Here is a 13,228-nt window from a genome sequence, read left to right as displayed (position 1 = left end):
GGGTGGGGGCATGCAGGGGTGAGGGTCCAGAGGTGGGGGGTCCAGGGGTGGGGGTATGCAGGGATGGGGGCATGCAGGGGTGGGGGTATGCAGGGGTAGAGGGTTCAGGGTAGGGGGTCCAGGAGTGGGGATGCAAACCTCGGGATGAGGTTAAGCAGGAGTAGGGGATTCCCAGTGAGGCGGGGAATATGCAGGGATGGGGGTGGGTGGTAAGCCTGGGGGTGGAGGGGGGTAGCCAGGGGTGGGGTGATGCGGGAGTCCAAGGGTGAGGCTGTGGGGGTCAAGGAGTGAGTGGAGATCGTGGGTAGGGGTGGGTGGTAAGCAGATGTAGAGGGGAGTCTGCGGGATGAGGGCATGTAGACGTGGGGTGTTGCATCTGAGGGTGAGGGGTCTGGGTGGGGGGCTCTGGAGGTCTCTGAGGTTGGGATGGAAGGAAGGGGCGTATGTGGGGATTCCCGGGGGTTGTGGGCATATGCAGAGGTCCGGGGGTGTCCAGCGATGGGGGATCCCAGGGTTGTGGGGTGTCCTAAAGAAAGAGAGGGCGCTCCCTTTCTTTAGGGAATAGGGCCTAGCCCCCTGCTCTCTGCAGCTGTGGAAAGCTGGAGGGGGGCTCAGTTTCCAGTCATGGCTGCCTCCCCACTCTCCCTGCCCTCCACGTGGAGGAAGGTGGGGTGTTTGGTGTCCGGAGTTCAGGCAGGTTCACGGTCCCATGATCTTCCTGTGTGTGCATACACAGGACGCCTTAGCTGCCTCTTCAGCTGCTTCTCAGCTGAGGAAAGCAGGCATGGGTTTGTTCCTCTGAGATGGGACTCCAGGTAAGGTGCAGGCCTCTGGCCACCTAAGACCTGAACCACCTCAAACCACCACCACGGTTTGCAGGAGGAAAGAAAATGGTGTTGGGGAAATCCATCCCTGGGTTCCTCCCCCTCCATTCATTCCCGAAGCCATTCACAGAACCTGTCCATCACTAGATAAGGAGACTGAATCCACCCTTGTGTGTGTGTTAGAAACACACGAAAGATGGTAGAGATGGCTTTCTGTATTGAGGCAATAGTTTTTTTGTTCGTTTGTTTATGCTGGTCCTGGGCTTGAGCTCAGGGCCTGGGCGCTGTCCCTGAGCTCCTTTTGCTCAAGGCTAGCACTCTACCACTTGAGCCACTGCACCATTTGAGGCTTCTTTCGAGGGTGGTTTATTGGAGATATTGCAGACTTTCCTGTCTTGGATGCCGTAGAATTGCGATCCTTAGATCTCAGCTTCTTCAGCCACAAGGATCACAGGCACAAGACCCTGAAGCCTGGCCTTTAGCAGCAGCAGTTCTATGTTTCCAAAATATGACATACTCAATGCCTTCAAGTGGTATTTGGGACTTTGGTAGAGTTAGGCTTCGGGGCTATTTAACCTTCTATTTCTGTGTGCCCCAAATGATGGAGTGCATGATGCCAGCTGTTAGTTTACATTCATGTGGGTGTCTACAGGTGGATGAACCTCAATCTATTTTCACAGTAGTTCAGCAAAGAAAATGACTTTCCATGTTTTCCATTAAGAGCTTAGCAAATATTACTTGTGCTCTGAAAACCTGTAGAAGTAAAACTCTCTCATCAGGAGAATGGTACTTGTTTTAAAATATTTGAGGGCAGCCCTTGGTTTTTTCAGACTGTTACAAGAGGGTCAGAGTGGGAGAGGAGCCATTCCCCCCTAAGTGGTCAGAAGTCACGCTTACTAAATTCCAGCACGACATAAAGTATGGATTAGTTTGGGAAGAAAGGGGGAGCGGTGAGTCTGATCAAGATGCATTGTATGTTTATATAGATATGTCAAAACGTAACCCTTGGTGGAAGTAATTGATGTGAGTAAAAAAAACATGTAAGAAAAAAGAAGTGGCCAGATCGAAAGGATTCCAAGGGTAGCAAGGTATTACAAATACTGTTAAGATGTCAGAACAATTTGGTGCATAACATCAGTGCTATCATTCTAGATTCTTTCAGAGCATTCTTAATAGAATTTACCACAGTGTGTCCTAAAGTGGGAGTCAGTGTCCCCGTACGGTAGGACTGTTCCGAAAGAGATACTCACCTCCCATTAGCCACAAAAGTTGGCGTCATTTAACTAGAACAGTAGGCTTAGTATTTTTATGTATTTGATACTTCAAGGGGTTTCTTCTTTCTTCCTTCTTTTTTCTTTCCTTTTTTTTTGTAGTGCTGAGAATGGAACTTGCATCTTACCATGTTAGACAAGCAGTTCAGGCTAAATCCACACACCATCAGGAGTTATTTTTGGCATCTATAAATAAGATGACTTAAAGTGTTTGACTTCCATATATTGAGTTTCTGCTATAGAGGCAGATGGAGATTAATTTCAAAATGGTCTTTAATCATCTACTCACTGAGCAAAACTTGAGGAAACGGATGGCTCAGGCAGAAAGGGTCTTCTGGGGTGAAATAGGGCAAAGGTGACCTTCTGTTGCTAGAGATCTTGCTGCAGTCATCAGGTTGTACATGTAGGGAAGTGCTAGAATTGTAGCACTAACCGTTTTGTCCAAATGCTTCTTTTTACTGGTGAGGAATTAAGCCAGTATGAGTATTATAATTTCTCAATGCTTTAGTCTATGACAAAGCAGATAAAACTATCAAATGGAAGTCCAGAAGATGGAAACAAAATTCATTGCAAGTGGTTAGAGCATCGAGACAAGACTCTTAGGTTCTGGTTCCAGTCTTTTTCTTTCTGTGGACAAAGTTACTACCACCTGTGGGATCTTTAGTTTGGAAATGACAAAGCAGAAGGAACAGCCTAAGTTTTCATAACACATGATAGTCTTCAAACTCAAGATGGAGAACTGGCCTTTCCCTTTCGTTGGATGCTCCCATCTCAGATCCCTGAATTGCCATCCGACCACTGGGTGAGGTGTACCCCGTCTCCTGGTTCCTCAGGACAGTAAGGGAATAATATTCCCCTGGTGACCCCAGTCCTTTCATAAGTATCAAAAAAAAAAGCAGCCTTGTTCTTGAAACTCAATACAGTATCAATTCTTTAGATGCTTTTGATTTTAAGATAGTCTAAATAGTCTCTTATTTGTTGTTGTTTGTGCTGGTGCTGTGGCTTGAACTCAAGGCCTAGGCCTTGAGCTTTTTGGTCAGGGCTAGTGCTCTACTGATGGAGCCACAGCTCACTTGTGGATTTTTTTTTTTACTGTTAATTGGAGAGAAGCGTCTTGTGGACTTCCAGCTGGCTGGCATGGAACCGTGATCCTCACAGCGCAGCCTCCCCAGTAATTAGGATTGTGGGCATGAGTCACCAGCACCCAGGGATGACCTCTTATTTTAAGATGCACTAAGGTATCAGAAAACATTGCCGAACTGACATGCTCCGGAGACTCATCTTTTTCATTAAACACAAATGTATTAAAATGAGAGAAACATGTGCTTTCAAAACTGAAGTATGAAAGTAAAGAAATAAAGGATCTTATAAAACTGAGATCTTAATAAACTTGCAAACAAAATGTAGGCCTGTTCCTTCATTATACTTTGTGGTTAATTTCATGATTAAGATAGAACTGACTTTATTGAGTGTGATAAATAAAGTGTTCTTGAAATAAAAAATAAATAAATAAAAAACCCCTGAAGAATGCAGTTCTCACTTCATGGTATAGCACTTATGGATTGCATAATACTTGGGCTTTTCTTTTTTCTTTCATTCACGTCTTCCTTTTCAGTCTTCCTCTCCCGTGTCTCTTTCCTCCTTTCCTCCCCCTTACCCTTCTAGCATTGGGATTACAGGTCTGTGCCCCATACCAGCCTTACTAGTTGTCTGGGAAGTTGGATGGCAGTTTTTTTTTGTCTTGTTGGAATAAGAGAACTGGGTCTTCAGAAAAGCCTTATCCTGGAACGCAAGATTACAAGTGGGTCCCCATGATCTCCCATGAACACCCATGATCTGCCCACCCCGTCAGCTGGAGCGGTGCTGACCTGAGTCTCCTGGGCCCGACCTACACCCTGCCGCCCCTGCCTTTGCTTCCCTGGGGCAAAACGGACCCCGAAGCCCCCTGGAAGTCCCCCATCCCACCTCGTCACGGCATCTGTCCCGGGGAAGTCGGCGGAGTCTGTCTCCACCAGACTTGGCTTGTTCTTCCCTCTTTACAGTTGTGTTTTTGTAGAGCTGTCTTCTTGCCAAAAGTCTAAGAAAATATTGTGCTGGCTGGAGTCCTTGTTTTCATAAATCACCTGGCTTAGAGCCAAATGTTTCAACAGAGAGCCTGGATGAAGTTTCTGTACACTTCTCAAGTGTTTTGCATCTAGTAGAACTATGAGAAAAGAATCTTAAGATTTTTACCTTACTCATTAGCTTTTTCCTTTCAGGTTTTTCAAATGCTAGAAACAGCTGGATTTTGGTCCTTTATTTTATACACACACACACACACACACACACACATATTTTTTTTTATTTTTTTAATTGAGATTTTTGTGTGGCCAGTTTTTCTTGGGTTCCCTTTGTTTTGGGCAGTAGAAAGATGCCAGGCAAGGTGGAGTTGGAGGTCCTGTTTATTCAAGCTCCTTGGGCCTGAAAGACAGGAAGATGTCTAGTTCAAGACCAGCATGGACAATGGTAATAAGACCCTGTCTCAAAACCAACACGAGAGTGTAGGGCTTGGAGTATCATTCACATGGGAGCACATTTGTCTAGCATGTCCGGGGCCCTGGGTTCAATGCCCAGTCCCTGCGGTATAACCTAGGAAACAGCTTGGCCGAGAGGTCTTCGGTGAACACTAGCAGTGACTTGTTTCTGTGATAGAGGTCTTGTCACAGCAGGTGACCCTGTCCTTTTGCTTGGCTTTTAGGAGGAGATAAACACCCCCAGCCGGCGGGTTCTGGTCACTGGTGCCACTGGGCTGCTTGGCAGAGCTGTTTACAAGGAATTTCAGCAGAATAATTGGCATGCTGTTGGCTGTGGTTTTAGAAGAGCAAGACCAAAGTTTGAGCAGGTCAATCTGTTAGATTCTGAAGCCGTTCACCATATCATTCATGATTACCAGGTACAGTCTCCTCCCTTTATGTCAGCATCTACCTGAGTTTATGTCAGCATCTACCTGAGTTTATGTCGGCATCTACCTGAGTTGGGAGCGGAATCGCCCGGGTGATGTACCTGCTGTAAAGGAAGTTGCCATGCGCACAAAGCACTGACCCTCTGTGGCTTGCTGAGGGCTGACCCCAGGGTCTGGAGCATCGCACCATGCTGGCAAGTGCTCTCACGCAGGGCCAGATCCTCAGCCTCAGAGTGCACTTTCTTTAGCATGTAAAAGATTAAGTGGAGACATTGACAAAGACAGAAATAGTAAGCTTTTTTTTTTTCTTTTTTTGTCAGTTATGGGGCTTGAACTCAGGACCTGGGCACTGTGAGCTCCTTTGCACTTGAATCACAGAGTCACTTCTGTTTTTCTGGTGGTTCTTTGGAAATAAAAAATCTCACAGTCTTTCCTGCCTGGGCTGGCTTCCGACTGTGATCCTCAGATCTCAGCCTCCTGAGTAGCTAGGATGACAGGCGTGAGCCACCTGTGCCCAGTTTTTCCTTTTTTAAAACATTTTATTGAGATTAGGTGATTATATAAATTTCACATGTTTCACAGTATTGTGGAATAATGATACTTAATTAAAGTCACTAACATTTCAGCCTTCACAAAGCATATTGTCATTGTCATGGTCCATAAAGTTTGTGAATTCCAGGAGCTTTGACAGTACAACCATTTCTTCCGCATCAGATGATATTTACCTTTCTTTCCTTTTGCTTAGTGTGAGCTGGCTCCTCTTTCCCTCTCATTCCCTCCCTCCCATTGCTGCCCTTGAGTAACTTAGTTCATTTTCATGCCCACTGTGCCAGCTCATATTTTTGACAGTTTTCTAATCTTCGTCTAGGCTTCAGTAAATTTCCTCTCTGCCGACCTGAGGATGGAGCTCAATGGGTAGATTGCTTGCAAGGTCCTGGATCCCTAGCACCATGAAGAAGAAAAGCCAAAACAACAAAATTGCACATTTACTTTTCAAGGCCTGTATGTAATTTGAGGAAGTTTGAGCCTTGAGGGAAATAAAGGAAGGGAAAGGAAACTGTATTAAAAGTTGCAGTGATTAATCTTCCCTGAAAGGAGGTTGATGAAGGATCCTCTTTCACTGAAGGCCTTGGCTTCCGCGGGGCTCTGTGTGCTGTGCTTTATCTGTGACCACTTGCCTTCCAGCCTCACGTGGTAGTTCACTGCGCTGCAGAGAGGAGGCCGGATGTTGTGGAGAGCCAGCCAGACGCTGCTGCTCAGCTTAACGTGGGTGCTTCTGGGAATTTGGCAAAAGAAGCAGGTAAACAACGTCCTCACACGCCCTTCTCCAGGCGTCCAGTCAGCACACAAGCTCAGAGACCCGCGTTTCATAGATCACTTGCGTTGGTTTTTATATCACGTAGAACAAACCGTTCGGAGTTCTGCTCAAAAGTAACGGCACGACACATTTTGATAGATTTTTGTTTATTTATTTGTTTCTAATCTTTTGCAGCTGCAATCGGAGCTTTTCTCATCTACATTAGCTCAGACTATGTATTTGATGGGACAAATCCACCTTATTCAGAGGAAGACACACCTGCTCCCCTAAATTTGTATGGTAAAACCAAATTAGAAGGAGAAAAGGCGGTACTGGAAAATAATTTAGGTAAGGCTTAGCCTCTTGAGCTGCTGATTGTTTCAGAGAACTGCTTTTTGTTTACGAGTGAAGTGAAATTGTAGAAAATCAAGCGATAAGTCATTAGAGAGAAATCAGAGAATATAGTTAATATAAAGGGAAAGTAAGTACTTAAAAATCCTGAGGGTAGGGACTGGCAATGTGGCTTAGTGGTAGAGCGTTTGCCTAGCATGCATGAAGCCCTGGGTTCGGATCCTCAGTACCACATACACAGAAAAAGCCAGAAGTGGTGCCGTGGCTCACGTGGTAGAGTGCTGGCCCTGGCCCTGAGTTTAAAAAAAAAAAGGAGATCTCCCTGTCCCTGAGTTTATCTGCTTTTTCAATTTAACTTCCCAGTTGTAATTTTTTGATTTGTTGAAAAAAATAGACTTTCTTGACTCTTTGTATATCTTTGACATCATTTGGTCTCTTCTAATCTTAAAAGAAGGTAGAAGGCCCGTGGTCCAGCTTCCATGGCTGCTTCATGCTAAGCGTGGAGGGAGGAGAAAGTGACTGGTATCTAGCTGACAGACTGGCCTCATCAGGACCAGAAGAGGACGGCATGTTCTTTAACTAAAAGACAAGTCAGAGATACTAGTGAGGACTTAAAAAAAAATAAAATCAGCCATTTTCCTTTCTGGATGTTTAATAGAATTTGTTAAATGGGTCAAAAATTCAGGAAGGAAATGCTAAGATACAACATATGTTAGATATAACATATTCAATGCTAAGATAGAGCATATGCTAGCTATAACATTAAATTAGATATATGTGCTGTCCACAGAAATCACAAACTAGGTTGACAGCTGTGGCCCAGATGGTAACCTACGTCCATCTGCCTATTTTAGGTGCAGTGGTTAGGCCACTTACTGTTTTACCTCAAAACTGGATCCTTAGATCTCAGTCTCCTAAGTAGCGAGGATTATGGATGTGAACCACCTGTACTCTTCTTCAGCAGCTACCTTCTTTATAAGACCTACTCTTACCTTTTGTACAGCTTTCATAGCCTTTTAATTTCTTTATTCTGTTTGCTTTGTAAGTTACTTTTTCCCTCCTCTCTTTCACACTCTGTTCTCACCCTCCCTCCTCCCTCCAACTTGCTGTTTTCATTTTGGAATATTCTGGAACATTTTACCTTTTAAAAGGATTTGACCTTTTAAAATCCTTTGTCATCTAAAAGCATTTTCTCTTTCCCTTCCCTTCCTCCCCCCCTCAAACAACTTAGAAATTTCTACATTTTTCCTACCTGAGAGAGATCTCTTACATGAAGTCCTTTTTTTTCTTTTCCCCCTTTTTGTTTAATTTGACAAAATGGTTGCAAAAATTCTGGACTTAAACACAACCTTTTCCAACAGAATAAAATATTCTTAGAAGCATTTTTTTGGATATAGATGAAGCAAGAAAACAACCTCAAGTTACTTTCCTACAGAACAGTTTCCAAAAGGACATTCGTTCCAAAAAGTAATGAGAATACCTTTGGCTGCCCAGGAATTGAGCGTTTTGGTAAAACCAGAAGCCTGAGAGAGAAGTAAAGTGGCTCCGCCCGCAGTCAGGAAGGTGGGAAGGCGCTGCCTCTGTTGGCACTGGTGGGTAGCTGGCTGTCTTGTGAGATGCGACTCCTGACTCCAGCCACTTGGCCAAAGCAGAGACTTGTCAGGACAGCAGTTCTCAAGATGAACAGATTGACAGAAAAAAAGGCTCCCCCCCCCCCCCCCCCGTGACCTGAGCCCTCCCCTCATCCTCCCACACCCCCCCCCCATTACTGCCTGGTAACCTGAGCCCGCCCTCCCAGAACTGTTGTTCTGGGGATTGAATCAGCATGGAGTTCTGAGGGGAACATTATGGGTTGGGACTGTAGCAGTCTCCATGTTTACTTGTCTGATCATTTGATTATAAAACTTACAATTACTTGCAATTAAGGTGCTAATTATCCATACACCATACCCCTCAGCAGGGACCAATTAAACCCAAGTGCCTTGAAATTCCTCCACCAGTGCTTGTGAGAAGTGTGAACACTGACTCCTCACCAGGCTTCAGATGCTGGTGTTTTGGCGCATTGGTTTTATATGTACTTGGCCAACCCTGGTGACAGCTTGTTCCATTTAAGTGACGTCTCAGACCACTTCATTCACTCGTGTCCTGTACAGACAAGGACGTTCTCCACACCACTGCAGTGCAGTCCTGATGAACAGTGCACTGCAGTCCTATACGTAGCCTCCAACTGTCCTCAAAACATTCCCTCTATAAAAGTAATCTTGTAAGATTTGACATCTAATCAGGATTTCTAATTATGTTGTCACAAGTTTTTGCTTTAGTTATCATAATAATATAGACATTAGATACAGAAATATCTCAGATGGCAGATATTTATAGAAATACTCAAGATCCCATGTATTAAATTGGCCTGATCGCTGGTGAGCTGTGTGTGTTGGTGCTAGGGATCGGACCCAGGGCCTCTGAGAGGCTACACAAATGCTCTGCCAGTGAGCTATATTCCAGCCCAGCATGTTTATTACATTAAAGACGAGGTCTCTGTGTTGGTAATGTCTCCCCCATGAAAACTTGGGAATGCAGCTCTAGCACGCCCCCTTTCCTTGGTGCAGGAGCTGCAGTTCTGAGAATTCCTGTCCTCTACGGCGAGGTGGAGAAGCTGGAGGAGAGTGCGGTGACCGTGATGTTCGACAAGGTGCAGTTCAGCAACAAGTCGGCCAACATGGACCACTGGCAGCAGCGGTTTCCCACCCACGTCAAGGACGTGGCCAGCGTGTGTCGGCAGCTGGCAGAGAAGCGGATGCTGGTGAGCAGCTGGGGAGGGGGTGGACGGAGGATGAGCTAGAAGGCCAGACAGAAGCGGTTGACAGAGGGGAGACTACATTGCCAAAGAACAATACCTCACCCTTGCGTTTGGGTTTATTTCTCACTTGCCGTGCGACCTGTTGTTTCTTCTACAGGAAGGCAGCAGAAAGCCTGAAGTTGTTCTTTAGCTAATAACTGTCTCCGATTAAATGAACGGTAGAGAGCCTGAATGGCAGCCCAAGTAGGAATTGATCCTTTGTTTTTGTCCTTGACCCCAGATGTCAGGGCGGCCTCCACCCATCACAGCCTGGGCTGCGGTCAGTGTAGAAAGAAACAATCTGGGCATGGGCAAAGGCATCCATCTTTTGGTCTTGCTGATGCTGACTCTAAGATCCCAAGTTTCCTACGCGTGCCACGTTCACTCCTGATTCCCCAGGACTTGCTTAAAGCTAAACTGAGGCTTCATGCACCTCCCCCTAGCTGTCCAGACCCGGGCTTCCGTTTCCTCCAGCTCAGGGTCCCCCTCTTCAGACTTGGTTGGAGGAGATGATGCCCGGCCTCAGGAATGGCTCCTCTGAACTTACCCAGGCCCTGCAGCTGGTTGAGTCGGCACACGGGCTTGTGCTGCTGTAGGCAGGTGCTGGGGCTTGAACTCAGGGCATGGGTGCTGTCCCTTAGCTTATTTTAAAATCAAGGCCGACATTCAGTCACATGAGCCACAGCTCTGCTTCTGGCTTTTTGTGGGTTAGCTGGAGATAGTGTCACGGGCTTTCCTGCCTGGCTGATTGCAAACCCTGATTGTCAGGTCTCACCTCTGGGTAGCTGGGATCGCAGGCGTGAGCCATGCCCAGCTTTGACCACCATGTTCTTTTTTAAGTATGAAAATATTTATTTTTGAGATGCAAACATATCTAAGGTTTAACTAATGAGCTCATCTCAAAAAGTAGTTGTACTCAGCTCTAGTTTTAGCTTTTTAGTATACTTGAAAATACTTATTAAATCAGACTTCCCCTAAAAATCTCTGGAAATCACTTTTAGGACTCCCATTAATGACACAGAATTTCTGTTTCTATTTCCAAATTTCCAAATACTTGTGGAGGTTGTTTGTGGTTGTTGAGCTGGGAATATTTACAGGGGCTTCCTTTAGCTGCTGCGTTGGAATCCATTCCCAAAAAGGTGGGTGGCGTGTTGACGCTGGGGGTTTCGCATTGGCCCCCGGAGGTGGCGCTGCCTGCGTTTGAATCTCGGGAATGCTCATGTCCTTGTCCCCAGGACCCGTCCATCAAGGGCACTTTCCACTGGTCTGGCAGCGAGCAGATGACGAAGTACGAGATGGCCTGTGCGATTGCCGATGCCTTCAACCTGCCCAGCAGTCACCTGCGGCCCGTGAGTAACCCCACCCCGCCGCGGCCCGGCGTGCGCTGGCTGCCTTCGCGCCTCAGCACGGACTCAGTGCCCTTGGGTTAGCCTGGCAGCGTGCTCTGTGACGCCGTGGTGAGGAGTGTTCAGCAGAAAGGTAGTGTCTGAGCAGTGGCAGGCGCTGTTCGAGAGGCAACGGTGTACAATAGTAGGAAATGAGCCGCGCGCCGGTGGCTCACTCCTGCAATCCCAGCTACTCAGGAAGCTGAGATCTGAGAACGGTGATTCAATACGAATCCGGGCTAGGAAGTCTGTAAGACTCTTCCCTCCACTTAACCACCTAAGAGCCAGAAGTGGAGCTGTGGCTCAAGTGGTAGAGCACTAGCCTTGAGCACAAAAGCCCAGGCCCTGAGTTCAAGCCCTAGGACCAGCCAAAAAAATCATGAAAGGAAGTTGTTTTTTTTAACCCCAAACTCTTGCTGGAGCCCTTATGCTTTGTTTCCTTTCTCTCTCAAGATCACTGATAGCCCTGTCATAGGCGCCCAGCGTCCAAGAAATGCTCAGCTTGACTGCTCCAAATTGGAGACGTTGGGCATCGGCCAGCGGACACCCTTTCAGATCGGAATCAAGGAGTCGCTCTGGCCCTTCCTCATCGACAAGAGATGGCGACAGACGGTCTTTCACTAGTTCACGCCGGGTCTCTTTTTAAAAAGGAAAAGTACAGTCCGTGGCACTTTTTCAAGAGAAGAGGAACTAGTTTTGTATGATTACTCTTTAAGGGGCCTCTGCTCTTTCAGGTGAATGATGCTCTTGCACTAGTGAAATTGTCTAAAGAATCCGAGGAGCATCGGAGCCTTCTCCGTAGCCATGATTTTCTATGTTACGATTTTGTTTGTTTGGCTTCTCCCTGCAGTTGCCGTAATGTAAATTATGATTCTAAAACTCCTGAGAGCCAGGATGAGACAGATCTGCTGTAGACTCTTATTTTGGATGAAACTCATTGTTAATTCTTTCTAGAACTTCTGTATTTTCAGGATTTTTTTCTTTTCTTTCTTTCTTTTCTTTTTTCTTTTTTTGCAGCTGTTGACTTGTTTTAAAACGTGAAGTCATATGAAAATCATTGGTGTTCATTATTTGCTTTGCTTGAGCTCAGATCAAAATGTTTGAGGAAAGAAACTTTATTTTTGCAACCTCAGTACAGTTTCTATGCTTGAGATATGTTAACACGTGACGTCCGTCAGCACTCCTGTGGCTTGGCGCCCGGGTCCCAGCCGGGCGTGGTGAACCCTTGAGAGTGTGTATGCGTGTGTGTGGTTTTGTAATATAAATTCACGACTGCCCTTTTCACTCCACGTTGCTGACATTTCACATGCTCGGTTATACTAATAATAATGAGCCTGTAAGTCTTTTGACCACTCCTGAGTCATAATAAATACGTACTGCTGGCATGTCAGGCCTGTCTTGTGTTGGTTCTTTCCATGGGCAGACCACCTGTCTGCATCAGTTGTTCTTTGTGGCTTTAACTTGTTTTGGTATCAGTCTTAGGGCGTAAACTCAGAGCCTGGGCACTTGTCTCTGAGCTCTTTTGGCTCAAGGCTCTACCACTCGAGCCACAGCACCACTTCTGGCCTTTTGTGAGTACTTTATTGGTGATAAAGAGTCTCACAGACTTTCCTTCCCCCGGCTGGTTTCAAACTGTGATTCTCAGATCTCAGCCTCCTGAGGAGCGAGGATTACAAGCTTTAGCCACCAATGCCTGGCTCATACTTGTATATTCTAATTATGCATACAGTATTTTGTAACTGTAATTTACTTAGAATTGGGGGATTCAAGTGGCTCAGATTTGATGCCTTTACTAAAGCAGCAATTTCCACACCAATGAACTGAGGAAATTCTGAGACTTCACCTAGACTGCCTGAACCACCAAAATACCATTTTTAGAAATAAGGCCTGCTGACAGCTATGTGAAAACACTCGCTGGGTGTTTCCCAGATAGCTAGTGTGGCACTTGGGTGTTTTTCTTCTTTTTGAGACAGAGATGTAGCATGTGGGCTCGAACTCTGGCCTTAGCCTCCTGCCTCTGCCTCCTGAGTTATAATTGCATCCGCCATCCCTGCTGCTTTTGCTTTATTACTATTTTTTTTAAATGTTGCTCTATGTTATGTAGTATAAAAGAGAAAAGGTGAAGAAAATGTAAAGCCTGGGGCTGGGAAGATGGCTCAGTGGTACAGCGCATGCCTTGCATGCCTGAGGCCCTGGGTTCGATTCCTCAGCACCACATAAGCAAAAAGAAAAAAGCCGGAAGTGGCGCTGTGGCTCAAGTGGTAGAGCGCTAGCCTTGAGCTGAAGAGCTGAGGGACAGTGGCCAGGCCCAGAGTTCAGG

The 13,228-nt window shown here is 46.0% G+C and overlaps 1 protein-coding gene across 1 annotated transcript in view; it reads left to right on the top strand.

Moving 5' to 3' along the window:
• Window positions 1–12,301, top strand: part of Mat2b (methionine adenosyltransferase II, beta) — a 15,639-nt gene extending 3,338 nt beyond the window's left edge. The window contains exons 2-7 of the mRNA XM_013028653.1: window positions 4,833–5,027; window positions 6,222–6,336; window positions 6,529–6,681; window positions 9,294–9,487; window positions 10,759–10,872; window positions 11,362–12,301. Coding sequence (XP_012884107.1) covers window positions 4,833–5,027; window positions 6,222–6,336; window positions 6,529–6,681; window positions 9,294–9,487; window positions 10,759–10,872; window positions 11,362–11,532 — 942 coding nt within the window. The 3' untranslated portion in view covers window positions 11,533–12,301. The remainder of the gene's footprint in view (window positions 1–4,832; window positions 5,028–6,221; window positions 6,337–6,528; window positions 6,682–9,293; window positions 9,488–10,758; window positions 10,873–11,361) is intronic.
• Window positions 12,302–13,228: the final 927 nt, after the last annotated feature.

Source organism: Dipodomys ordii, unplaced genomic scaffold (assembly GCF_000151885.1).
Source record: "Dipodomys ordii isolate 6190 unplaced genomic scaffold, Dord_2.0 Scaffold112, whole genome shotgun sequence".
In the NCBI taxonomy this organism is placed as follows: domain Eukaryota; kingdom Metazoa; phylum Chordata; class Mammalia; order Rodentia; family Heteromyidae; genus Dipodomys; species Dipodomys ordii.
The sequence above is the reverse complement of the archived record's forward strand: the minus strand, read 5'-3'. Positions and strand labels throughout refer to the sequence as shown.